The 24,141-nt window shown below is 37.7% G+C and overlaps 4 protein-coding genes across 11 annotated transcripts in view; 3 read left to right on the top strand and 1 right to left on the bottom strand.

Annotated features, from left to right (window-relative positions):
- Positions 1–6,817, bottom strand: part of pip4k2aa (phosphatidylinositol-5-phosphate 4-kinase, type II, alpha a) — a 49,179-nt gene extending 42,362 nt beyond the window's left edge. For 2 of the 3 annotated variants that reach the window (XR_003294739.2, XM_026292053.2), the window contains exon 1: positions 5,835–6,817. Coding sequence is in view for 2 of the 3 variants with exons in the window: in XM_026292053.2 (XP_026147838.1) it covers positions 5,835–5,975 (141 nt within the window). In the remaining variant the exon portion in view is untranslated. The remainder of the gene's footprint in view (positions 1–5,834) is intronic. The other variant, XM_026292054.2, reaches the window with a different exon arrangement.
- A 635-nt stretch (positions 6,818–7,452) lies between these two features.
- armc3 (armadillo repeat containing 3) lies at positions 7,453–14,974 on the top strand. Of its 5 annotated transcripts, XM_026292323.1 has the most exons (18): positions 7,476–7,560; positions 7,945–8,011; positions 8,180–8,297; positions 8,700–8,825; positions 9,037–9,102; positions 9,309–9,490; positions 9,690–9,884; positions 10,206–10,238; positions 10,350–10,389; positions 10,503–10,655; positions 10,739–10,847; positions 11,406–11,655; positions 11,917–12,053; positions 12,299–12,467; positions 12,645–12,739; positions 13,743–13,904; positions 14,239–14,401; positions 14,671–14,974. In XM_026292323.1, exons 2-18 carry the CDS (start codon positions 7,964–7,966, stop codon positions 14,893–14,895), a joined length of 2,271 nt encoding a protein of 756 aa, XP_026148108.1. In that variant the 5' UTR covers positions 7,476–7,560; positions 7,945–7,963; the 3' UTR covers positions 14,896–14,974. The 5 variants fall into 5 exon arrangements, with proteins under 5 accessions (XP_026148106.1, XP_026148108.1, XP_026148107.1 ...); XM_026292321.1 differs by having other exon boundaries at positions 7,453–7,560; positions 7,956–8,011; positions 10,206–10,389; XM_026292322.1 differs by having other exon boundaries at positions 10,206–10,389; positions 12,407–12,467.
- Positions 14,975–15,270: 296 nt separating this feature from the next.
- msrb2 (methionine sulfoxide reductase B2) lies at positions 15,271–18,168 on the top strand. Its single transcript, XM_026292249.1, has 5 exons — positions 15,271–15,521; positions 16,017–16,114; positions 16,544–16,620; positions 17,132–17,279; positions 17,476–18,168. The coding sequence occupies exons 1-5, from the start codon at positions 15,407–15,409 to the stop codon at positions 17,605–17,607; spliced, it is 570 nt and encodes a 189-aa protein (XP_026148034.1). The 5' UTR covers positions 15,271–15,406; the 3' UTR covers positions 17,608–18,168.
- A 193-nt stretch (positions 18,169–18,361) lies between these two features.
- Positions 18,362–22,904, top strand: c8g (complement component 8, gamma polypeptide). 2 transcript variants are annotated; one of them, XM_026292247.1, is made up of 8 exons: positions 18,362–18,446; positions 18,795–18,909; positions 19,928–20,067; positions 20,462–20,532; positions 20,613–20,720; positions 20,858–20,962; positions 21,158–21,193; positions 22,773–22,904. In XM_026292247.1, exons 1-8 carry the CDS (start codon positions 18,409–18,411, stop codon positions 22,790–22,792), a joined length of 633 nt encoding a protein of 210 aa, XP_026148032.1. In that variant the 5' UTR covers positions 18,362–18,408; the 3' UTR covers positions 22,793–22,904. The 2 variants fall into 2 exon arrangements, with proteins under 2 accessions (XP_026148032.1, XP_026148031.1); XM_026292246.1 differs by lacking the exon at positions 18,362–18,446 and having other exon boundaries at positions 18,488–18,909.
- The last annotated feature ends 1,237 nt before the right edge of the window (positions 22,905–24,141 follow it).

The following is a 24,141-nucleotide window of genomic DNA, read 5'->3' as shown; positions in this document are numbered from 1 at the left end:
GCCTATGCAGCATCTTCACAGATGACATCACCGTTGCATTGCAGAAAAGGTTGGACCAGACCCAACTCTTTTCCCACACAACACTGCATCATTTTGGCAGAGGCCCTGTGGTACTGGGCACTGCACTTCCTCTTTTAAATGAATGAGAAAGGGAATGATTTTTGTCTGACAATGGCAGTGACATGACATGACTCTGTAATGAAGGAAATACACACACAAACACATGCATATTCACTATGTCTGCATGCATATAGATAACACAAAAATTAAAATACACACTAGAACAAAATTATAAGATGCATCCAGATGCTCTTCTAGTTGTCACTGCATTAGTGTGCCAGGATGTGAGACTTTAGCTTTTCCTCACCTATAATCATATTAGGTGTAGGTCACTTTATAGAATCTACCTTTTATGCAATTGAGAGACCCAGACACAACTACTTGGAGTCAGAGAGATGCAGAACACAGTAAAGAAACAGGAGAGACAGCGAATGAATCGAACGAATGAATGTACCTACAGAATGAGTAGAATTTAATGGAGGCAGAAAAATAAAGAAAAAGTACAACCTAAGGAAGGCCAAAATAAAAAACAAGGAAAAACCTGGAAGTTTAGACTTCTATAAGACTTCCCTATGCTATACAAAATCATCTAGGAAAATACAAAAAAAAAACTTATTTTCTAATTGTAAGATAAGAGGGAAACTGATAGACTTACTGTAAGCAAACTCACATTTATCAGTTTGTTAAAATAAAACACCTGCTGCTACTAACATAAGTATATTATAAGTAAACTATAATGAAAAAACAAGCCAAGAACAACTTACCAATAAAAACTGTCTAAGGCTCTGACAAAAGTCACTTGGACTGCTGGACTCATATCTGTGATTACACAGTTTTACACACTGAGAAACTGCAGAGGTTTTACACATTTCATTAATATAATAACCTCCACAACTTTCACAGCTTACTAAATACACACAGTCACCAATCATCAGACTGGTGAACTGAGCCAGGTGACTAGATTTAACGACTGTAATAGAGGTTGAATAAACATAAACACTGTTTATCCACCTTTCAAATTAAAAATAGCGTTTATGTAGACTTTACATAGAGTGACTATCAATTCACCACCTACTTGTGCTACATAAATAAATGCACCCTTAGTGCTGAAGCTGACGGACTGTAAAAGCTACAGGAGCTGCTGTCATGGAACAGAGAACCAGAGCTCAGTGAAAAAAGATGACATTTTTGATTGAAAATTGTGAAATCTCTAATAGAAGACTACATAAACCTCTAAAATTATGCTTCATATGTTAGCATAGTTTATGTTAGCTTGAAAGTAACTCCACAGTTCTGAAGTTGCATTCATATCATAGCATGTTGTTAAAGTACAACTCCTAAAGCACAACCGAAATAATTAACACAATGTATGTATGAATATTAATGTGGCTTGTCAAATTTTCAAAACAGGCATTTTACATATTTCAGAGAGTGAATGAAGGGAGTTGTAGACAGTAGTGAGAGAGAAAGGATGCAGCACAGACAAAAATATGGAGGGCAGTGCTTCCCCTATTTCCCCATTTGGCAGGGTGGCAACCTTCTTCATGACATGATAAAAAACTAAAAAATACATATATACATGAATGGGGGGAGAGTAGGTAGTACTTTAAGAAGTAGCAGGTACTGCAAAAAATAACTGATAGAAAAATGAAAAACAAATATATACACTAACTGTGTTGAACATACATATATTTAGCTGGGTAACTACAGATACCTCCAGAGCAAAAATCTCAAAGTAGATTAACACATGTATGACAAAAGCAATGGGAATATCCCTAGCTATAATCATTCTAAAGATGTTCTAAGTTATTCATCACACATAAATCTGTCCAGCATTGAGTTGACTTAATGCAGCTTTCCAACCAGTGACCATTTATTCAAAAGCCAAAAGTGGAACAGATTCTGGCATGTTTCTATTCCCACTGTGGACTAAGACCCCTGAAAGACTTAACAAAAAGAACCAACAAGTCAGGACTGTATTCCTTTTTCACAGATTCACAAATTATGCGAGGGTGAGACTGTAACACATTTTGATCTACAAATTCAAATTTATTTAGAGTACATTTCACAGTCAAAGTGTCAACACACTTTACACACAAAAAAAAGCATAAAATTAAGAGATGAGAATTATGAGAATTAGGGCCATCTACATAACAGGATCTGTAGAATAAAGGCAGAGGGGCTTAACCAAATGCAACTGAAAAAGTATGTCTGAAGTTTAGACTTAAAAGATTCAACAGAGGCAGCCATTTTTTAAAAAATATGGAAGGGCATTCCACAGAATTGGTGCATTGTAGGAGAAGGCATGTTGAAGATGGATTTTTTTGGTGACGACTGGACTAGCTAGTAGATGAGTATGTTTAGATCAGAGAGGATGAACAAAGCTGCAATTAGGCAAGCAAACAAAATTACTGGCACCTTGAACCATTTTATAGTTTGGTATATATCTTTAACTTCTATCCAGGCCAATAGATCCTGTACTACTGTGCTGTTCCAGTGTTTCTGCTCCAACACTACTAACCATAAGATTATTGTAACTACAGCCTGTGAAGTGTCCCTTCAGTAGTTTTGCAAAACATTCATCATTGGAGATGTTTTTTAAAGAAAGCAAATGTGCCATTTATCCTTCCTTGGCATGTTTTGTCTTTTAGGACCCAACATGACAATCTTTCAGATGGTACAACAAACTGGTCAATTTGTTGGCATATCCTATGAACTACATTTGTACTAAGTTGTATATTGTGCAAAGACCCTCGTTTGATTCTAGCCAGGGGACCTAAAACATGTCATCCTCATATATTTTCCATGTCACTCTCTACAATTATCTATGTACAGTTCAAAGCTTTACATAAACTAGACTAATCTTAGCTGAAATGCAGCAGTATGACTGCATTGAACACAGGCTCTGTATTTATTGTCTATTAAATCATGAAAATTAGTTGCACCACTTTCAGTGCTTGGCCATAATTGTAACTGTTAATTAAAATTCTAAGAAATGCTAGGTTTAAACACAAGCTTAAGGCAACTGCTGCAGTCAAAATTTTTATATATAAAAAGAAAGAAACTCTGCATTTTTTCATTCTTACAATTTAATGCAAGATTAGTAAGACTTACACCCAAGCTACAAGAATTCTGAGCTCTTATGTCAATGATGAGGAGATGTGTGCCAATTAAAGCATTTAGGGTTATTGACCTGTCCAGGGTGTAACTCTGCCTTTCTGCTTCATTGGATGAATAGAGAGATAGTATCTGTTAGCATTAGCACGGCTTTTGCTAATGTTTAAAGTAACTAACTGACTCAGTTCTTGGCAATTTCAGTTCAATGATTGTTATCCCTGAGGAACTACACTATCGTAATTTCACTTTTCATCAGAACAACAGCTTGGCTCATTCAACAATTCTTTCATCAGTCTCTCTGTCCCTGAGGTTTATCTTCCATATATTACAATAAAGGTACTTCCATCATCATAACCTTCTCAACATCTATAAAAGTCATCAGGAGTCACATGTCTTAAGTTGTAAAATCAGCAGTCTAAAAGCAGTATTCAGTCCACCCAGTCCTGCCGTTATTGCAGACATGTCCAAACTAGTTGTGACCCCTAACCCTGCTCATAGACACACCTCTTCAGCCAAGCAGTGACATTTATCCAATTAGCATCTGGGCCTTAAGAGAAAAAGTATTTATTAATGGCTACTACAAACATAAAGATATAAAATAAAATATTAGTCTAGATGTTTTTCTTTTTTTAAACTATCCTCTTTTTAGGCACTGCAAAATGCCTTGAACCTCTCTTGCCCACAACTTCCCTCTATAGTCACTGACCAATAAAGGCTTATGATCAGTCCACACATCATACTACTGAGAGGTTATATGTGTGTGTGTGTATATATATATATATATATATATATATATATATATATATATACACACACACATATATATATGTGTGTGACCGTAAAAAATCCCGTCTATGTATCAGTGTTTATTTTTCTTACGCTTTTCAAGTGAAATTCAAGAAGTGAATGACTAATGAATACTACCAAGCTGTATAAAGGTACCTTACTTTGCATTCTCAAGAATAGCACAGGCAACTGTCATCTATCTACAGACTACAATTTAGATAGCTTAGTGTTGAATCTTACTATTTTGGCATCAAATACATCAGGCTGTCGAGAGGCTGCGCAATCCACAGTAAACTGCCACCTTAAGCCAAAATTCACATGCTACTGTCTAAACTGGCTAACTAATATGCTTTTTAAGGGCCATCTATCCATACGCCCTCAGAATTGCGTCTGTCACACAGGTGTCCATTAAACACAGCTGGAATAATCCAACAGAGATATGGATTTACACAAAAAGACTCCTCTATGAGTTTCAAATAAACATTAAGCAACAAATAGAAAAAATAATGACAATTCTGCATTACTCAAAAAACACAGAAAGGTATGATGTCGTTTAACATCTTGTCTCTCTGTTTATGCCCCAAAATGAACACAAAAGTACAGTTTGCAGTGACCATTTAGTTACAGCTACACAAAATCATTATGGGTCAACCTCATTAAATACTTACTTGATACCAAATTAATATTAATATGCAACTGCTATCTGTTATGAAACCAGTAATAATATTTAGATTCCTACTGAAATGAAAAATTCTGAATTCATTTGCTGAAATGGTCACTGCTGGCTCTACTGCTTCATACTATCTTCTGACCACTGCCATATGTAGAAAAAACAAGCAGGACAACTATAGTCAACCATGAATAAAGAGCAGCAAATCAGAGAAGTACACTGTAGTGAAGGTGCAAATTCCTTTGTACTTTTTATAACCTATACTGTTGTTATTTTTTTACATCGTTGGCTTGCCCATGGGGACAATATCATATTAACATATTTTTGAACTCTATTTATAAATATCAAAATTAATGCTGCCACTTATTTTCAGCTCATCTCTTTTGTTTATATACTGTAGAGCTGTTCTATCTAAGACACCCGAAGAATTGTTCAATAAAGTGCATGACTTTAGTGTAATGACATTGTTATTAACATTATAAACAAGCTGAGTAAAGGATAAAAGAAAAAAATGTTTCATGAATTGGAAGAAGTTATATGCCCTACTCTGTTGATCAACACCATGTTGTGTTACAATATGTGTAAAACTGTGTGTGTGGCAAAAAGAATTAACATTTGGGATTTGGAGCCAGAATTTTTGTATGTCATCTGGCTGCCAAGTTTGCTCTCTCTGCAACATATGAGCACTGGCCCAGTACAAATATTCAGCAAAGGAAGAGAAAAAAAGAGAGCAAAGATAAGCTGTCTTGCATGGGAAGATAGGCCCTAGGAGCTTATCCTAAATGTGCACAACAGGAAGCCAAGGAAGAGTTCACTTCTCAAACACATACATGTATGCATGCATACATATATACATACATACATACATACATAACTACATACGTAGATTCATGAGGGAGCAGCCAATCATTGCATACATTAAAATCAAGCAATACTAACATCAGGCTACTTGCATTTACAAAACCAACAACAGCAGACATAATTTGCTGCAAGAGTCAACACACTTATAGCTAGTGACACATTCACATTGACAGGACTGTAGCCAACCCCTGGCCAGCTGTCATCTCGTACTTGTCAATCAACTGCAATAGCACAAAGACTAACATTTGACAGTAAGTAGCTGAGGCTTATTGTGGCGCATCAAAAGGTCGAGGGGATATAACTGTGGATCATTATATGAGGATTAGATGGTCTGACTCACCGAATGGTTGACTCCCCACATAAGCACGCTGAGAAGAGGGTCGCTGGCACGGAAGAGCTTCACCTTCTGAGCAACGAAGTGTTTTTTCTTGGTCTTCGTTTTGCTCGCAATAGATGCGGCAATGCTGCTTGCCGAAGCCATCTTTAAGCAAACCGGTCGATTATTGCAGTCTGTGCTGTAATCTTGACAGTGTCTTCCCTTGAAACTGGCACAGTGGCCACCAGTTCACGATTCAGTAACAGCAATACTATTCATTTAACCTGCTCCCTAACCAAAGTGTCCAAATATTTTGTTCATCCAGCGTCCCACACAGCTTGGCTAACGATATGGCCCTACCTCGATGTGGACGTATGAGTGGAAAAACGGTGTGTTTAAGTTAATACTGCTGCTTTCTGTCGCCTACCAGTCTGCTGCTTCCCTCAGCCCACATCATCACCGCTCTTCCTTCCTTGACTCGTCTGGAGCTCTGTGTACCAGTGCGATGTGTACGCTCACTGAGCTAGCGTTAGCATAGCCGAGTAGCTAAATTGCTAGCAAACATAAACGGTTAATTTCATTTAAAAATGGAGGGAAGCGTGACGGTTAATAACTGAAAAACTAATTACCACGCGGTTTTAAAAGAAATGAATAAAATGACATGGTTCCGAAAGGCTAACGAAACGCCCCTGGCTACCAGCTAAGCCAACTGACGGTTCGCTACCTAGCTAACTCCCATTAGCATACAAGCTAACTATTAACATAAACTAGTTAGCAGTGCAGGACTACCAAGCGGTTCAGCCCTCCTCAGTTCAGCGTTAGTGGTCAGTCCGTGGAGATGACAGTCCTGTTTCGGTTCATGTTCTTGTCCCGTGTGAATTAAAACTCCAGGGAGTCTATATTTAGACGTTGGTCATCTTCGTCTGCAGCACCGAGGCTCATGTGCGCTGCTGTCAACCGACAACCCGACCGAGAAGAAGTGACAACCTGCTGCGCGGTTTCACCGCATCCCCCTCCCTGCACCGGGCCTATATGCTACTTTGCCTTTTAAGCCTTTTTATATGAGGATGTCAAGATTATGAATTCATCAAATATCCGCATTGAATATGAGATATAGTTTTGTCTTTGTTTTTGTAATATGCACACCAACCAAACCACAACCTTCCATCTTTGGCTTAATTTAGATGATATTATTCTGAGGTTCATTCCAGCAGCAGAGCTATGTTTTTCTGGTACATGCTGGCACATCGCTGTGTCAGTGCCTGCCTCTCTTGGAGCAGGTGGTCTAAGCGACACACTTACCTCAATAGCTACTAGCGTATATGACCTACAAAGACCCTATCATTTAAAACCAAGCATACTGACTCACAAGATGACTCACATATTAGCTACCGTTTGACATTTCCAATGTCACCACTATACATTTTATGGAGGAGTCAAACCTATTTATGCAAATACGACTTTTAGTGATTATTAGTAAACTATAACAAATGATCTAACTAAGCGTTACTTTGGTAATGGTGGACAATCACATATATGACTGTGTGGTGGAGATAATCTAGAGGTAGCAGAGTCCTAAAAGTCTATACGGTCCAGCTATAATCCACCGATCTACTCTCAGCACAACGTGGCACCCGTTGCCTAGCAACACTGTCAAACTCCGTTTCCAAAACACTAAACTTACGGTCTACTTCTTCCTGTTCGGCGGACATGCTAATTATAAAACCTTAAACGTTTCCCTTAAAAATAGGTAAGTCCTGGTGAATATTAGCGTGCATGGTTGAATTCTAGCTAGCTGTCATTTGTGAACACCGCTAATAGCCAAATTATGCTCAGTGGCAGGGTGTTGCGTCGAATTCTGTTCCCCCGTCGATATAACATTATGTTTCACCTCACTTTAACCCAAACCTAATCTTATTGCTAACCCCAACCGGTCTTCTGAAATGTTTAACCTCACGCTAATCTGACTCTTACACCAACCAGTCAACCAGTTTTGTAACAAAAAAACAGGGTGCTGTTATTCTAACAGGATGGAAAGACAGTGGGGGAACAGACTTGGACACAAGGCCATTTAATACCTGACAGAGCCATAATATTATAACTGACTGTTTAAAAACATTTTTGGATAATTCAGTTTCTCTCTAGGCCACAAAATGGGAAAGAAAGCGAAAAAGGAGAGTGAAACCCCCTGCAAGGACATGGTGAGACACTGAAAGCCCTCTGATAAAGCCTAAAGCGTGTTTCTGAAGGATGTGTAGGTCTACCTAAACTATTTAGTGTCCACGGAATCAGCCTGAAAACATATCACTATAGTGTATTCTGCATGAAGGATTGAATCATAATCATTAAGTCTCTCTCCACAATCACAGTTTGAAGCAGTACCTGTTGTGTGCAAAACCCCAGCAACACTAGTGCTGCTGCTTAGCTCCCCAGAGGAGGACATCCTAATCAAAACCTGTGAAGCAATCCATACATTTGCAGAGAAAGGTACAGTAACCTACCCACTGCAAACACTTCATGAGTTTTTTAAAAGTACAAAATAAATCCCATACTCTCTTGATTTGTCTGACTTCACATTACAACATCACTGTCTCATCTACCTCCTATGCAGCATTTCTTCAGTACCTCTACTCTTAATGTTTATTTTCTCATTCTCTGCTTATTGGTACAAATCAGATGCATGACACACAACCTATCCTATTTTGTGACATTTAATATTAAATAAACGCATCACACCTGACTTTAAGCCACCTAGCATGACATCTGTTGTATTCGTTTTTATATTTAATTTAGTGCATGCTCACTTCACTTATAGTAGATACACAAGCATTCAGGTTCTGTCTGACACCTTGGTTAATTTTCCTGTTTATTGTCTCCCCCTGTTGTTAGGAGATGAAAACAAGGTTTGTCTGCTGAGGCTTGAGGCACTGAAGCCTCTCTGTCAGCTTATCAGTCACAACAACAAGCTTGTCAGTCGCAATGCCTTCATGGCCCTGGGCATCATGGCCACCAGTGGTATGTCAGATAACATATGTGATCATTGAAACTTCTAGGCTAACTAGCTGGCTAGCATTAAATTTCTGGGCCATGTATCTGCTTGTCAGGCACATGGCTGCAGAATTGAGAGTTTAATTGACTTTTATTGACTCTTACTTCTTCAGTGACTGGGTGAGGGGTTGCATCACTGAATAACTGGGTGGTTAACTTTGTCTCTTTTTATTTTAAGGTGATGTAAAGAGTGCTCTGAAAAAAATAAATGTCATTCCACTGATTATAAACAAACTACTTGAAGGTGAGCAATTATGTTTGCAAGATAAATACACTGCAAAGTAGATATTAACTCAATAATACAACTATAATACCAAGTTACACACTGTTGTTCCTACTCTCTAAAACATTTACTTGCAGTCAATGGCATATGCTTTCTAACGCTTGTATATTTTTGTGTTAATTAGTTCCAGAATTATTTTTTTTCTGTATGTTCTGTTTTGTCTTCAGTTCAAGATGACGCAGTTGTGCATGAGTTTGCAACACTCTGTCTGGCTTCTCTGTCAGTGGATTTTACCTGTAAGGTACAGATCTTTGCCAACAAGGGCCTGCCACCAATAATCCAGCTTCTATCCTGTCCAGATCCAGATGTTAAGAAGAACTCACTAGAGATTATCTTCAACCTAGTTCAGGTGACTCAGAGTTGTCAGTCTAAATAGTATCATATGGCTTTTCTTTGTAGAAAAGTAGAAGTTACATTTAATATTATTTCAAAAGGCACTCAATATATAACAGTTTTGTAAGATCTAGTCTTGAACTAGGAGAAATTCAAATGGTTTTAAAAATTCATTTTTATCTTCTTATGCCCTCTGTTGTAATATATTTGTGAAGGACTACCAATGTCGTCTGGCGGTTCATGAGTTGGGTGTAATCCCTCCACTTCTTGAACTGTTAAAGTCGGACTTCCCTGTCATTCAGAAGCTGGCTTTAAAGACGTTGCAGAATATCACCACTGATAAAGAAACACGCATCACATTTAGAGAAGAGCAGGGATTTGAGAAGGTCATTGATATCCTTAATAACATGGTAGGTGTCTGTGTGCGTGCTAGAGACATAGAGATGGTACATGTTTTTTTTGATAATATATGTTGTACTGCCCAGCCCCTCATTGTTGATAAAACAAGCAGAAATTGTCTCAACTCTAGCCTCTTTCAATATATCTACTGTTCTTTGATTGACTGGGGCTCTTCTGCATTTTCTCATTGGGTTGCTTATATAAAACACTTAAAATTGTCTCAGTGCTTTTTAAAAAGCTACACATAGATGTTTGCATAATGAGATGTTAATAGTTTGTCTTGTTCACAGCTCCTAATACCTTTTATATCCCTTTATTTTCATGTCTTATAGGACTTCAGTGATCTACATGCAGAGGCCTTACAGGTAGTGACCAACTGTTTGTGTGACGATGAGTGCATCCAATTGATTCACAAGGGTGGAGGACTGACGAAGCTGATGGATTTTTTTCTCACCCCTAACATGCCTGAAATCAAGTCCGGTGCACTTAAATGCATCACAATGGTTGCTCAGAACTGTAAGCTCTTGAAAGATAAGAGATAATGACTTTCTTTTAACTTTTTAATAGATTCAATGGACATATGTGACGTATACTTAGCTGTGTGTGTCTTTACATGTCTGTGGGATTAGCTGAGAATTGCAAACTACTCCATGAACAGAACGTGGAGAAGATTCTGGTAGAGCTTCTGTGTGTAGCAGACACTGGAGTAAAAGCATCTACCTGTCAGGCTGTGGCTGCCATGAGTTTACATGAATCCAGTAACAACCGCTTCAGAGACCTTGGTACACAGACATTCACATAAGCACTATAACAACAGACCAACCACAAATAAATGTAAATGAGTTAGATTTTCTGTGTGTTTCAGGTGGTATCCCTGCCTTGGTAGAGGGGCTGAATAGTGAGAGCTTGGTGCTAAGAGAGGCAGCAACCCAGGCCCTCTCTAACCTCACACATAGTAACAAGCTCAGCGCATTGTGAGTGATTACCTGAATCCATTTATATACACACTATAACTTGTTTTTCTGGTTTTTGATACTGCCACAAAATGACCTAGAATATTGAAAATTTTAAGGCATTTTAGAGAGTGAATGACACAAACTGTTAATGATACAAATAGCTTATTGTCAAATCTGTAGAGCACTGAAATTTAGAAAGAGGCGGTAAATTGAGCACTATCCCTTTTTTTTCAACTAATCTACAAACAGTTTAATACTTTATCTGTCTCCTGATGGTTCTTGCTCACTAAAGATTCATTTACGCGTCTGCTGTCTTATCATCTGTTACTGTCTGACATCAGTTTTACTGTCAGTTCTCACAACACTACCAGTTACCCTACCATCTATGCAGCATTCCCTGTTTTCTGTTATGCTGTACTTATCTGTAAAAATCCAGATGCAAAAAGTATTACATATGTCACATCTATTACAGAATTACAATGCTGTATGTCCAAACATGCTGTAATCTGTAACACGCATGTATAGTCAGCTCTGTGAGTTTGCATAAAGTCTGCAATACATTGTTGTATTTTCCAGTGCCGTATACGAGGCAGAAGGCCATAAGATTCTTGTCCAGCAGCTCTATGGAAACTGTCCCAAAACAATTGCCAATGCTGCTGCCACACTTGGAAATATGGCGAGACATGAAGTTATCCGCTGCAGCATCTTGTCACATGGAGCCATACAGGCTCTGGTGGAGCCCTTAAAGTCCACAGACACACAGATCCTGGTCAGCACCACACTATGTCTGGCAATGTTAGCATGTGACGCAGAAGCTAGGACACAGGTTGGTGTTTGTATGTGTTCAGTTATTGCTTAGAAATCTGCTTTTCCATAATATTTGCAAATAAGATAATTATGAAATTTGGAGAGGTGTTTTGAATATATTTATGGTGATTTTACTAATACAGTTTTTATTCTTAACCCACAGCAAACATCTATAAAACAAGAAAATGTTCTTCATAAAGAAGTTATACTATAAATTATGCTATAATTAGAATATTTACAATGCTTTCCATGAATATTAAATTCACTCTGTTCTACATAGCTGCGAAGTGCTGGAGGCCTTCATCCACTGGTCAGTTTGCTGGAATCCAATCACAAGGAGGTGTTGCACAATGCATGCTTGGCAGTGAATGTCTGTGCCAGTGATAAGTCCACCGCTATGGAGATGTTCAGATTTGGGTAAGACTTTGAGAAAGCAAGTGAAAATGACTTCAGGGCATGACAAATGAAACTGGAGGATCATTCTTGAGTATTACTATGCAAGAATGTACAGGCAATCTCTCAAATAGCCAGTAGATGGCAGAATAGCACAGTATTATATATGTATACTTAAGATATGAGCCATTTTGTTCATATGTGTTTATGTGCAGTATTTAAAAATATATTTATGTTGTGTCTGCTTACTATGTTTATATGTGTCTCAGAGTACTGGAAATACTTCAGGAAATCAATCAGTCAGTGAATCGTAGGAGCAGTTTCAGCGAGTTGGCCATGATCAACCTGATTAACTCCAACTTGTCTGTTAAATACAGCCTGACAGGTCATTTGGCCTCTACTGACATTATTTGTGATGGCTTCTATGATGCCGGGAAGGTGTGTGCACTATTGAGGTTATATGCTACTGAAATCATTTCAATTATTGTAAACTGAGTTGGAAAAAAAATAGTCTTAACTCTGTTTTATGAAATTTGATCACATCAACAAAAATTGTATCATTTTGATTGTTACCATGAAGTGAGAACAGACTTTCTATCTCTCTCTCTTGTCCAGGCTCGTGCAGGTCAGAAGATTGTGACTTTAGAGGAACTGTCTATGCAGCCAGTCAACCGCCATCAGCCCATCATTGTTGTACATACAACAATAGAGTATGAGTCCAATATTAGAACATGTTTTCTTACACAGATATCTCTTAGGGCTTGGGTTTCACATTAAAAAACAAAGGAAACATGTTTTGTTTTCAGCACTAATAACAGTGTTAACATAGGTCTCACCATTCCATCTCTGTGAAAAACTAAGTTTTGAGTTTGGATTTTCAAAAAGTATATACAAACTCCCAAACTATTACAACTTAATGGGCACCTTAAACTAAACATACTGTGGGAAATCTAAAAAATAGACAAATATTGGACCATTAAGTTTTTATTTTACCAGCTGCACCTGGCAGTTCCTTTGTGCAATTTCTATAGTTTCTAGTTTTGCTCTTAGGTTACTATCACCTTCACATTGTCTGTTCCACCCCAGGGCTCTGTTTTTCTTCCTTCCTTTTTTATTTCCCTCTCTACTGTTGCCTTCATTGTGCCTCACAGGGCAAACAGGACACAATCACATTTTTTTAAGATAGCAACACATGCTAGAGTAAAAGAGCCTTTGTATTTAGAAGGGATTTCTGAACTTACATGCACACTCACACACCTACACAAGTACAGCTGAAGATGCCAACACACACTGTATGCATTAAAGGCTGTGCATACATACATTCACACAATAATGTTTTCAGCATTTTGATTGTCACAGAGACCTCTCTGTAAGGTCCCCCCCTTAGGGTACCTCAGGTCCTATTATACCATCCCCCCCTTTAACATGCATACACACAACATCTGAGGCATTCTTAATTAGGGTGTTATGTAATCCATCTGTGGTCTCAACCATTATATATTAAGTTGAACTTTTTAAAGCAAAAAACTTTCAACTACTAAGTTAGCTTTAATTAACAATTAATTATTAATCAAGTAACAATTTTAATAAATTAACGTTTGTTGCATTCTTTCATCTTCATCTTAAGCAAATAATCTAAGTACAAAAGATTTGACTGAAGATATAATCTGTAACACAATATGCAGATTTTAAATCTACTGTCTATCTTTTCAGGAAAAAGAATGAAGATAAACATAAAGATGAGACCCAGGCTGAATCTCATACAGAGAAACCATGGAAGATGATGGATGACGACTCATTGCATGTTCTTGTTAAAGAGGCCAAAAAATCCATCCTCCCATTAAAAGAACAAGAGCAGTATGCTGCCTTGGCCAGGTGACGGACTAATGCAGTCAGCATATAGAATCACACCTGCGGAGCTGTCACTAGCAATAGAGAAAAATATCATCTCTTATTAAATGATTGGCAGTCAATTTTTTTATAAATATACAGAATCAAAGTCACAAATAAAAAACAGAAGTTATATTTCTGTGAAAACCCACCAAGTTAGCGTTCACTGAAAATGACATAAGTAATCTGTAACAGCATTGTGAAGACACTTAGCTGAGACACAACAGAAACATATCACTCTGAGATTTCAGGATGCAAGACAAAAAGTGCAAGGTTTCTGCATTGTAATGGGTTTTGGTTGCATGGATTTGGTTGTCAGGCTGGTGAGTGAAGCCATGGGTGGAGCAGTGGAGATAGAAAACTTGCACCAATTCCCATGGGTGCTGCACCTCAAGAAACTCAAACATCAACTTCAGTCTAATGTTATTCCCATTGGTTTGATCAAGAATGGAATCTACTGTCACAGGGCACTTCTCTTCAAGGTACTATTGACCTTGCTACCACTTGGCAACATCATCTTATTTTCTCTGTACCTGTTACTTCATTTTCAATTTCCTAATCCTTTCATCTTCCCTCCCTTTGGAGGTCTTATATTCCTCCAACATCTCTGCGATGTCCTATAAGCTTTCTCTCCATATGTTCTCCCCATCTTTCACATAAAATATGCATTCCTGTCTCTTCTGTTGAATTTCTCACCTTTTGTCTTGTTTCTAAATAATCATATTCCAACCTGTCTCTACATACTTTTCAGTGTCTGGCAGATTGCATCGGAATAAGCTGCACACTTGTAAGGGGTGAGTATAACCGGGCTTGGAACGAGGTGCTCCTCTTCAGTGAGAATCTCTCTAGCAATGGGTGCTCCTCGCAGCCCTGCAACTACATAGTAGACCTTATGCATGAGCCTGGAAACCTACTGGCAGTCAATACCACTGCAGCTGTGCAATACCAGACTATACTGACCAACAATGTAGTTTAAATATGCATATGTTATTGTATATGTGTTTTCTGACAATCCTAAGACATATAATATAATGCAGTAGATTATTTGATGGGTGCACACAGCAAAAATGTGATGTTTGTCTAAAGTTATCTTCAATAAACACAGTTCCCTAACTTGTTTCTTCCATAGAGAATTCATTCATTCAATTATGTAAATACACTGAAAAGGTGGTTTGAAACTGGCAGAGTCAGGTTAAGTATAATGTTTAATCGTTGCTTCACTGTTCACCGGACTGCAGTGTTAGGTTATATGTCACAAATCAGCTGCATATTTACGTTCTGACGCTCTTTGCACATGTCTAGCTATAAAAAGCCAATGAACCCAGCCCACTTAGTTATATAACACCAAGTGTGATTTTTGACCGGGTAACCCAGCTAAAAGTCTGGATCAGCCGGAAGAACTCGCCGAGGCATGAACAATCCCGAGTCATCGAGCGCACAGGCGTCCACACTTGACTTGCTGACCTGCAGACACAGCGGCATCAAACATGTCTCGATTTGTCGCTCGAGTCTCCGTTGCTGTTTCTCAGCGTGCAACAGCCAGATCCGTGGTGTTGCCGAGAAGGATCCCGATATTCATCCGTCCTATAGCCACATCTCAAGGTACAGCCAAGTTTGCAAATCCCTATAGGTGCAATATGCAGTAGATTTATCAGGTGTGTTAGATATTAGGACTTTCAAATGTTTTAGAAGGTACGATTTAATAAAGATATGACTAGAGATAGTCAGCTACAAGCTCTTATTTGCAAAGAGGTCTGTTAGCCGAAATCAACTAATCAATACATTAGGATCAGCTGGATTTCAGGTTGCCTACTTTAGGATTTCCTAAAAATTTATCAGCTTTCTAAAGAAACTTGACCTTCTCTGTTACATTTCCCCCCAAGCATAAGCTACAGTTAACTGAATCATGTAATAACAAAAATGATCTTAATTTGATTCCTAAATCTTGGTCTAATGTTGTGAGTTGTATTTGGAGAGAGTTTAGCCAGGTAACACTGCAGGAGTGGGCAGAGTCACATCTGCTTTGTTAATTTTTAGTTGCAGTGTAACATAATAGACTAATGCACATGCAAACTCCCTAACCTCTGGTCTCTGTAGGCCTGCAGTCCCTCACACGTTACAATGAGACTACAGACTGGCAAAAGAAACTCACACCAGAACAATATGTGGTTACCAGAGAGAGAGGAACTGAGGTGGTGAGTGTCAAATAATATAACACCCTAATGCTAGTACAACAGTGTTGAATCATCAGATTGAAACACATACATTAACAGTGATTTGTATCTTACTAGCATCATCTATCTCAGGCCACCAGAGTGACATACATTGCCTCATAAACATGAAAACAGTTGCAGGTGGACATTGATCATCGCTGTATTGTTGTGCTGAGGCATGTTTTACTAGCCCAGCTATGAACCTCTGCCCCAATATGAACTATAAACTGCCTGATGAAGAGCTAATATAACTGCAATGTAATAAAAATAGAAATAAGGATAAGTTACTGTATTAAACTTACAAAACCATTACAACTAATAACATGATGAAATCATTCTGATTCATAACTATTAGTCTTTCGTTTCGACTCATAACACTCTGTATGTGTTTGTATTTGTGGGTGTTCTCAGCCTTTTAGTGGGATCTACCTTAACCACTCCGAAGTGGGAATGTACCACTGTGTCTGCTGTGATGCCCCACTATTCAGGTACTAACAGATCGTGTCTATACATTAAAGACATACACACATGCACACACTGATTCAGTTGTTGTTGCCTGGTTGGCTTGAATATCTGATATGAAAGTTTGGAAAGAATCTGTAAATGTCATGCCCAGTATAAACTTCCTTATTTTGTCTTGTCAGTCCACTTCCTTTTACCCATGGTGTTTTCCCCCCAGCTTTACTTCCTGTTACTGGTTGTGTGATTGCCTTGGTTTTATATATATCCTTGTCCCTGTGCCATTGCACTGTTGTTCTTGCATTTGGACTTTGGACTCTACCCCACAGACTTTGTTTTCTGCTGCAGCATGGGATCAATTACTGTTTGTGCTTGTGTTTTTTCACTATTGCCTGTAATGTTGTCTGTGTGGCGTGTTTTCCTTCACTTATCCCCACTCCACCATTTCTACCACAACGTTGAACTAGCTGGAAGGATTTTGTGTTTGTTGTTAATTAAAAACGCATTAATACTAAGAAATGTTTTTTCCCCTCTTGACAGTTCAGAAGCTAAGTATGACTCTGGGACAGGCTGGCCTGCATTCAAAGAGGCTCATGGGACATGGGAGAGGGATGAAAGCCACACCTCCATCATTCGTCGCCCTGACAACAGCCTGGGTAGTGCTGAGACAGAGGTCCTTTGTAAAAATGTGAGTGTTTTTTAGCTATGAAGGCAAAGTTCAGTTTGCTAAGTAATATAGCTTAGTGTGCAGTTTTTCTTGAAAGGCAGAATAGGTTGGAATTGAAATTCAGTATCTGTCTGTAAATCATAGTTGCCTTCAAATACAACTATTTTGTATTTTTGATTGGTTATGACTTTTGTTCATTTGTGTGTGTATTGTGCAGTGTGATGCTCACCTGGGTCATGTTTTTGATGATGGACCAGACCCAACAGGTCAGCGTTTCTGTATCAACAGTGTGGCTCTCACATTCAAACCCAGAGAAAACAATAAACCTGGAAAGCCTGAGGAAAAGTGATGAACTACATGGACTACTGCAGGTTTAAGGCAAACTACTGAATACTGTATGCTTGATTGTAGACCAGTGCTTTGTGTGAAGCAAATGCAAGTCCTGAGTTAGTACATTTATCCCATTAGACCTATAAGTCTGAAAGTAGAGACTTTATGTGGCACAAAGTATTTAAATGTTTGAATTCTGGTGGAAATTGATAGGGGGTTCAATAAACTGAATGAAACATTTATTCAGAACTTTGGATATATCTACTATGAAATAGACATATCATCACTGACCATATACTGTGATCCGAATTATACAAAAACAAACTCAGTGTAAGGCCAAGTGCAGCATGACTACAGTGTTGCCTCAGCCACTTTATGAAAACCTAATCACTGCATTGACTGTTTTTTTTTTATTGTTTTCTCATTTATTGTTGAACAAGAAATTTTGTCTTAGTTAATGTCAACTGAGCTGAAAAACTACTAACTTGATTCTTTTAGTGCAGGTGTAGCAGCTAACCCACTGATATCACAAAAATGTACTGTCTTTAAAAATCCTCATTAAACATAATCATTGTGTTGATGTTTTGATGACTTTTTTAAACTATCAAAATACATTGGCCCTGAATTAGGACGCCTTGTTCTGTAGAAATTGCAAAACACAGGAAACGATGACATTGTGTGTTGTTCTGTTTTTTAGTCTGGAGTTTCGTAAAAATAAATTTATATTTTTGTTGTTTCTCAGAATCTGTGATTTACTGATAGTTGAATTTACTATTATTTAAATCTCAGTATGTATCCTACTGAGAATTTATAGGTCAAAATGCACACACCATTTGACTGCAGTATGGACTACTATCTGTCAGTAAAGCAAGTTAATGTTTAATCTAATAGGCCATCATCTGTTTCACGTTGTTTGTCTCCTGCCTTTTGATTATTTATGTGGTTCTCTGTTCTGTGTGCTTGAGGTTGTGTAAGGCTGATAAGAAACAGTAGACCTAGACAGAGGAGACAGAAAACCAAATAGAAAAATAGGAGGGGAATTTAGAAAAGTGCCTTTGCCTTCAAAAGTGAGAAGACAGAGAGCAGAGTAATTCTAGGACAAGGCTGATTCTTGAGTGTATTACTGTCCTGTGCGAGGATGACTGGAGTGTGGCATTGCATGTTGGTAGTTGTGATCTTGATGTGTGTGTGTTTGTGGGGTTCCAGTGAGGCTGTAGGGGAGGCTAAGAGTCGACCACGACCTCAAAGACGACCTCCCAAGAAGCCAAAAGTCGACCCTATTGATGTGACCCCACCAGCACAGAACATTGACATAAACCAGGTAAGAAGAGGTGAAATATTTAAACTACTGTATGTGTGTTTGACTCTGTATATTCTGTATATTAAGGTCTGGTGTGAATAATTATTTCAAGGTTGCCCAGGTTGCATGTGGTTTGACGTAAACTGACTATTGTGACCAGGCTGGAAAAAAATAATGAAAAATCTACACTGGAGATAAAAGGTGGGAAAGAATGTTTTCAGGCAGTGGGCCACATTTGCAGCCTGAGAGAACCATAGTAAATTGTTCACTAAGCTGTTACCTGACCTTTGCATGTTGACAGTTTGACTTTTACCATAATAGCACAGTTGCACATACAAATGGGATTGTAAGAGAATCATTTGAAACTGTGGCATTTTAACAGAGCAGACTAACCGACATGGATTTGTTGCTTTGGGGAGAAAATGAGGAAAGTTAATTTTGTGAAACAATGACAATCTGTGCCACTTGCCATACATTAACAAATCAAATAGGTAAACAACTTAGTTAACATACTAAATGTTAATATCAATATCATACTAAATATCCATGCTAAAAAGAAATGTTTTAGCAAATGAACATATGTTTTGTAGCCTCAAACATATAAACATATTACTCTGCTTAGCAATGTATTAATCTGGGATTATCAGTGTGGATATGTGCTTGTGTAATTGTGTCAACATTGTATTTTAAGCAATGAATTTTCAGTGAAATGGAATTTGAACAGAAGATAGCAGAGTATGATTCTTGAAGCAGACCTATTTTCATAGATAAGTCTGAGATGTCACACTAAATCTTCAAACTGAGTTACTGCAGTCTGAGGTAGAAAAGGTTTACAGGTTCATTTGAAAGGTTGACATGATTTTCAATCTCAAGTAGCAATCATAATTTAGTGAAAGGCAAAAAAGACTGCCTCCCAACTTATTTTCCTGTTTACGAATATTGAGTGAAGATGTTGAAAATGTTGCTTGTGATGCACCTGCTTGATGTGAAAATCGTCTGGTTATTTTGCCTGATCTTGCTTACACTATATGTGTTACAGATGACAGGAACATGGTACCTGCTAAACACTGCCTCCAAATGCTCATACTTGATAAATCATGGAACCAAAGTGGAGCCTACAGTCATGAACCTCACACTTTCCTCTGACCAAACACTGTCTGTTAGCACAAAAACACGACAGTAAGTATCAGTATCATGGAAAAGCACAAACTGTGCATGTAGCTCAGACTGTGATTTATAAGCAGAAGACAGAAGTAGGGCACAAATATGTCCAATCATTCATTTCATGCTGACTTCATGCCCAAACCACATGTGCTTGATTTTATCTTCACAGTAGAAATAAGGAGACAGACTACTTAAAAACAGTCAGCTTTTCCTTGTTGTTTTCAAACCTTTTAGGTCAACTTGACTCAGCTTTCTCAGAAAGACAGAGTACAAGACACAATTTAAATGAAAAAAATGTGTTTTGTTGTTTGGAAGAACATTCCATCATGATGAGTAGGTTATAAATCTTTTTTTGGCTCAAATGGAGGAAAGTAGTGTTTTTATTTTGTTCCTTTTCTTTTGTTCTTAGTGATCACCAGTGTTGGGAGATATTACAGGTCTACAATTTAACTCCAACCCCAGGACGACTGACACTTAAAGGTCAGTGTTTAGGTTCTTTTTTTTATTTGGCATAACTCTGGATGCCTCTGTCTAACCATGTTCTTTGTTGTTTTCACCAGGAGCTCGTCCTGAGCAGAACACAGAGATAGTGATTGCGGAGACGGACTATGCTTCATATGCAATCATTTACTATCAGAAAATGGGCAAGACAACCATCAAACTCTATGGTGAGGGTCCTTAGCAATGTGATCTCTGATATTTTAGAGCTAAGTGCAAGCTGCTGGTATAGATAATGCTGTTTTATTCCAATAAAGTGAGACTGCACTGTAATGTCATCATTTTTGTTATTGTGTTTTGTATGCAGGCAAGTCTGTAGACAATCTCTCAGAGCCATTGTTGACCAAGTTTGAGCAACTTGCTGCAAAACAGGATTTTGGACTTGCATACCTCTTCCCTTTCCCCACATACAGTATGTCCACATCCACCTGAAAACAAAACAGAATAAACGAATGAAGCTCTACAGTATTAAGTATATAGTTTTTAATATATAGTGCTATTACACTTTTCTACAAAAAAGTGCAATGTAAGACAACAATACAGCTATGTTCAATTGTCCTGTCGCCTCAGCTTCCTTTAAATAATGCATGTTAATTTTTTTTTTCAGGTCACTGTGGTAATGTGGACCAGGACCATGTTATCAGTAAGTTAATGTGCTTTACAATCAAATTAGCAAGAAAAAAAAAAAACAAGCACAGGAAATTACTTAAAAGAAAAAAAAAGGTGATAACTATAAAACTAAGGGGCCAGAAGTAAAATCAGCTGACAAATTCTGCAAACATAGCTATTTAATTGCTTAATCACCTTGGCATGTAAAATGCCATTCTGTACTGAAGAAGTAAGTAGAAAAAGAAGAAAGCAGTGAATGGTTTTCAGTTGTTATGCCCCCAGTGTAACTTGGAGGTTAATGTATATTGATTAGCTTCATAGCTCATTGCACACTGCAGTATGGCTTGTTTATGCTCTGTGGTGCTCTAGACTTGATTAACACTTTTCATCCTGTTCAAAGTAACTGTGAGAGAGTTTACTGGTTCAGTGTATTACATGCAAATCATGATTTGCACTTATAGACATGGTTCTGTCCGTGGCTGAGTACGGGTTGTGTTATTTGTCACTGAATGAAGAGTTATGTATTCTCCTGCTCCGTTCTGTTCTATTACATGTATATTATGTGTTATGTGATTATTGTATTGTATTGTTATGTGTTATGTACACGTGATAATGTGCTGTGGGTGAGAGGGGGCAGTATAGTGAATTTAGGTGGTTTTAACTTCATCGGCTAATGGAATTTGTTACATATACTGTTTTGCTGTTAGAATATATTGTGAATTGATAAGGTATTGGGAATTGGATTCTAAAATGTTATTGCTGATGCAAAAGATTTTTTGTTTTAGTTTTAAAGGTTCAATGTGCAATATACTATTCCTAAATGTGTTGTCATTAGTGTGTAATCACCTGAAAATACCACGTGTTACATTTTCTTAAGCTTAGAATGAGCCTTTTATATCTACATCTACCACTAGATGCTGCTAAATCGTTCAGATTTTACTTTAACTATTCCTGGAAATAGTGATTACAAAACTAGAGCTAGGTCTTACAGAATGTACAGCACAGTATTACGATAGGAATATAATTAAAAAGTTGCAATTTGTATATTATAGCATGATTTATTCAAATGTACCTGCAGTGTATTCAATTGCTACAACAGTGCTTTAAAAAGAGAAATACAAACTTCCAAACTAGATTAGAAGTTTTGATCTGGACTAAATAATTAATGAAACTCCTTGGGAAAACTGGGTTTAGTGATCTATGATGTAATAACAGTTAAAAATGCTTTAACGAAATGTGAAAAAGAATTATGTGGCTGTGTAGTTGGTTATTTAGAAGCAGCACTGTGATTTAATGAAATTGTAACAGAAAAAGAAAATACTGAGAAAAGATGATGAAATTATTTCAGTAAGCTGTTATTCAGGAATAGGGTGAAAGTGGGAGACAGCACAAAAGAGACTGGTCAAGAGCAGCACCAATTGCCTGTCCAGTTGCCTCTCCCCATGACCTTTCACTTTTCTCCTGCAGGCTGTGCATGTGTTGGCTTATACTTGTGTAAAAATCAGTTATTTAACCTTTGTCAACAACATGTTATCCAATCTCTACTGACTATTGAAAACATCTGCAGTTTCACTCATCTCACCTCATTAAAACTGGGACTCTTTGTTTTACAGACTGTATCCCCACATGCTGAAGAAGCAGTGCTATGCAACAGACACGCTCAGCCTTATAGAGTATTTTACAGTTTTGATGCGAATATATAAATATTGTGTGATTTAAAAATGTTCAACTTGTAGAAACTGTCTGTCTTCAACTTTACAACTTAGACAAATAAAAGAGAGAAAAAACATGGAATTACTGTCAAATTCTTTCACTTAAAAAATCTGCAATGGGCCTTGACTGTCAGGAGCTGTCCAGTTATAAGCATATTAACTCTATCACATCTTTCTATTATGAGATTACCCAATACACATACAGGGTGTCTTTTTGCAAACTTGTGCACTGTGTCTGAGGGAACATAAGGGGGTGGGGTGGTTCTGCAGTTAAGGAATTCAAAGCGCCTCAAAAAGGGTTGAGAGAGTTTAGTTACAAAACTATGTGTTCATCCAGCACGTGTGTCTGTGTGTGTGTGTGTGCTACATATGCTTCTGATGCATGTCTTGTTTCGTAACAAAGAGAGCTTTGATTAGTCCTTCAATACAGTATATATACATATATAAATAGCTCAAATTCTCTACATAGCGATGAATACAGAGGAGATTATTGTCACTGAAAACGTAATGCCAAAACAAGATGATGCAGTTCATCCAAATTTCTTGCTCAAGTAGTTTTCACAAAACCAAGAATAAAGAAACTTGTGTCCCTTAAAGTCTTCATGCTTCAGAAGTTTACAAAAATATCATCATTAAAAAAATTAACTCATGCATGTAATAGGCAGTTAAAGAACAGTTAATTAATTATGTGCAAAACTGGTAGAACTTTTATGAGAAATAGTAAAAAGTTGTCATTGTAAAGTTTCTAGTCACTGACAGTGCAATAAATATATATAACCTGATATACAGTGGGTATGGAAAGTATTCAGACCCCTTTAAATTTTTCACTCTTTGTGTCATTGCAGCCATTTGCCAAAATCAAAAAAGTTCATTTTATTTCTCATTAATGTACACTCAGCACCCCATCTTGACAGAAAAAAACCAGAAATGTAGAAATTTTTGCAAATTTATTAAAAAAGAAAAACTGAAATATCACATGGTCATAAGTATTCAGACCCTTTGCAGTGACACTCATCTTTAACTCACATGCTGTCCATTTCTTCTGATCCTCCTTGAGATGGTTCTGCTCCTTCATTGGAGTCCAGCTGTGTTTAATTAAACTGATTGGACTTGATTAGGAAAGGCACACACCTGTCTATATAAGACCTTACAGCTCACAGTGCATGTCAGAGCAAATGAGAATCATGAGGTCGAAGGAACTGCCCAAGGAGCTCAGAGACAGAATTGTGGCAAGGCACAGATCTGGCCAAGGTTACAAAAGAATTTCTGC

The sequence above is a fragment of the Mastacembelus armatus genome, chromosome 20 (genome assembly GCF_900324485.2).
Source record: "Mastacembelus armatus chromosome 20, fMasArm1.2, whole genome shotgun sequence".
In the NCBI taxonomy this organism is placed as follows: Eukaryota; Metazoa; Chordata; class Actinopteri; order Synbranchiformes; family Mastacembelidae; genus Mastacembelus; species Mastacembelus armatus.
This window is presented reverse-complemented; position numbering and strand designations above follow the sequence as displayed.

Excerpts from the sequence above, each read along its gene's own strand:
- armc3 (XM_026292321.1), top strand. The coding sequence starts at position 7,964 with ATGGGAAAGAAAGCGAAAAAGGAGAGTGAAACCCCCTGCAAGGACATG. Across the intron at positions 8,012-8,179 it reads AAACCCCCTGCAAGGACATG|TTTGAAGCAGTACCTGTTGT; the intron begins GTGAGACACTGA and ends CCACAATCACAG. Across the intron at positions 8,298-8,699 it reads CCATACATTTGCAGAGAAAG|GAGATGAAAACAAGGTTTGT; the intron begins GTACAGTAACCT and ends CCCTGTTGTTAG.
- msrb2 (XM_026292249.1), top strand. The coding sequence starts at position 15,407 with ATGTCTCGATTTGTCGCTCGAGTCTCCGTTGCTGTTTCTCAGCGTGCA. Across the intron at positions 16,621-17,131 it reads TGTGATGCCCCACTATTCAG|TTCAGAAGCTAAGTATGACT; the intron begins GTACTAACAGAT and ends CCCTCTTGACAG. Across the intron at positions 17,280-17,475 it reads CAGAGGTCCTTTGTAAAAAT|TGTGATGCTCACCTGGGTCA; the intron begins GTGAGTGTTTTT and ends TGTATTGTGCAG.
- c8g (XM_026292246.1), top strand. The coding sequence starts at position 18,727 with ATGACTGGAGTGTGGCATTGCATGTTGGTAGTTGTGATCTTGATGTGT. Across the intron at positions 20,721-20,857 it reads GACAACCATCAAACTCTATG|GCAAGTCTGTAGACAATCTC; the intron begins GTGAGGGTCCTT and ends TTTTGTATGCAG. Across the intron at positions 21,194-22,772 it reads GGACCAGGACCATGTTATCA|ACTGTATCCCCACATGCTGA; the intron begins GTAAGTTAATGT and ends TTTGTTTTACAG.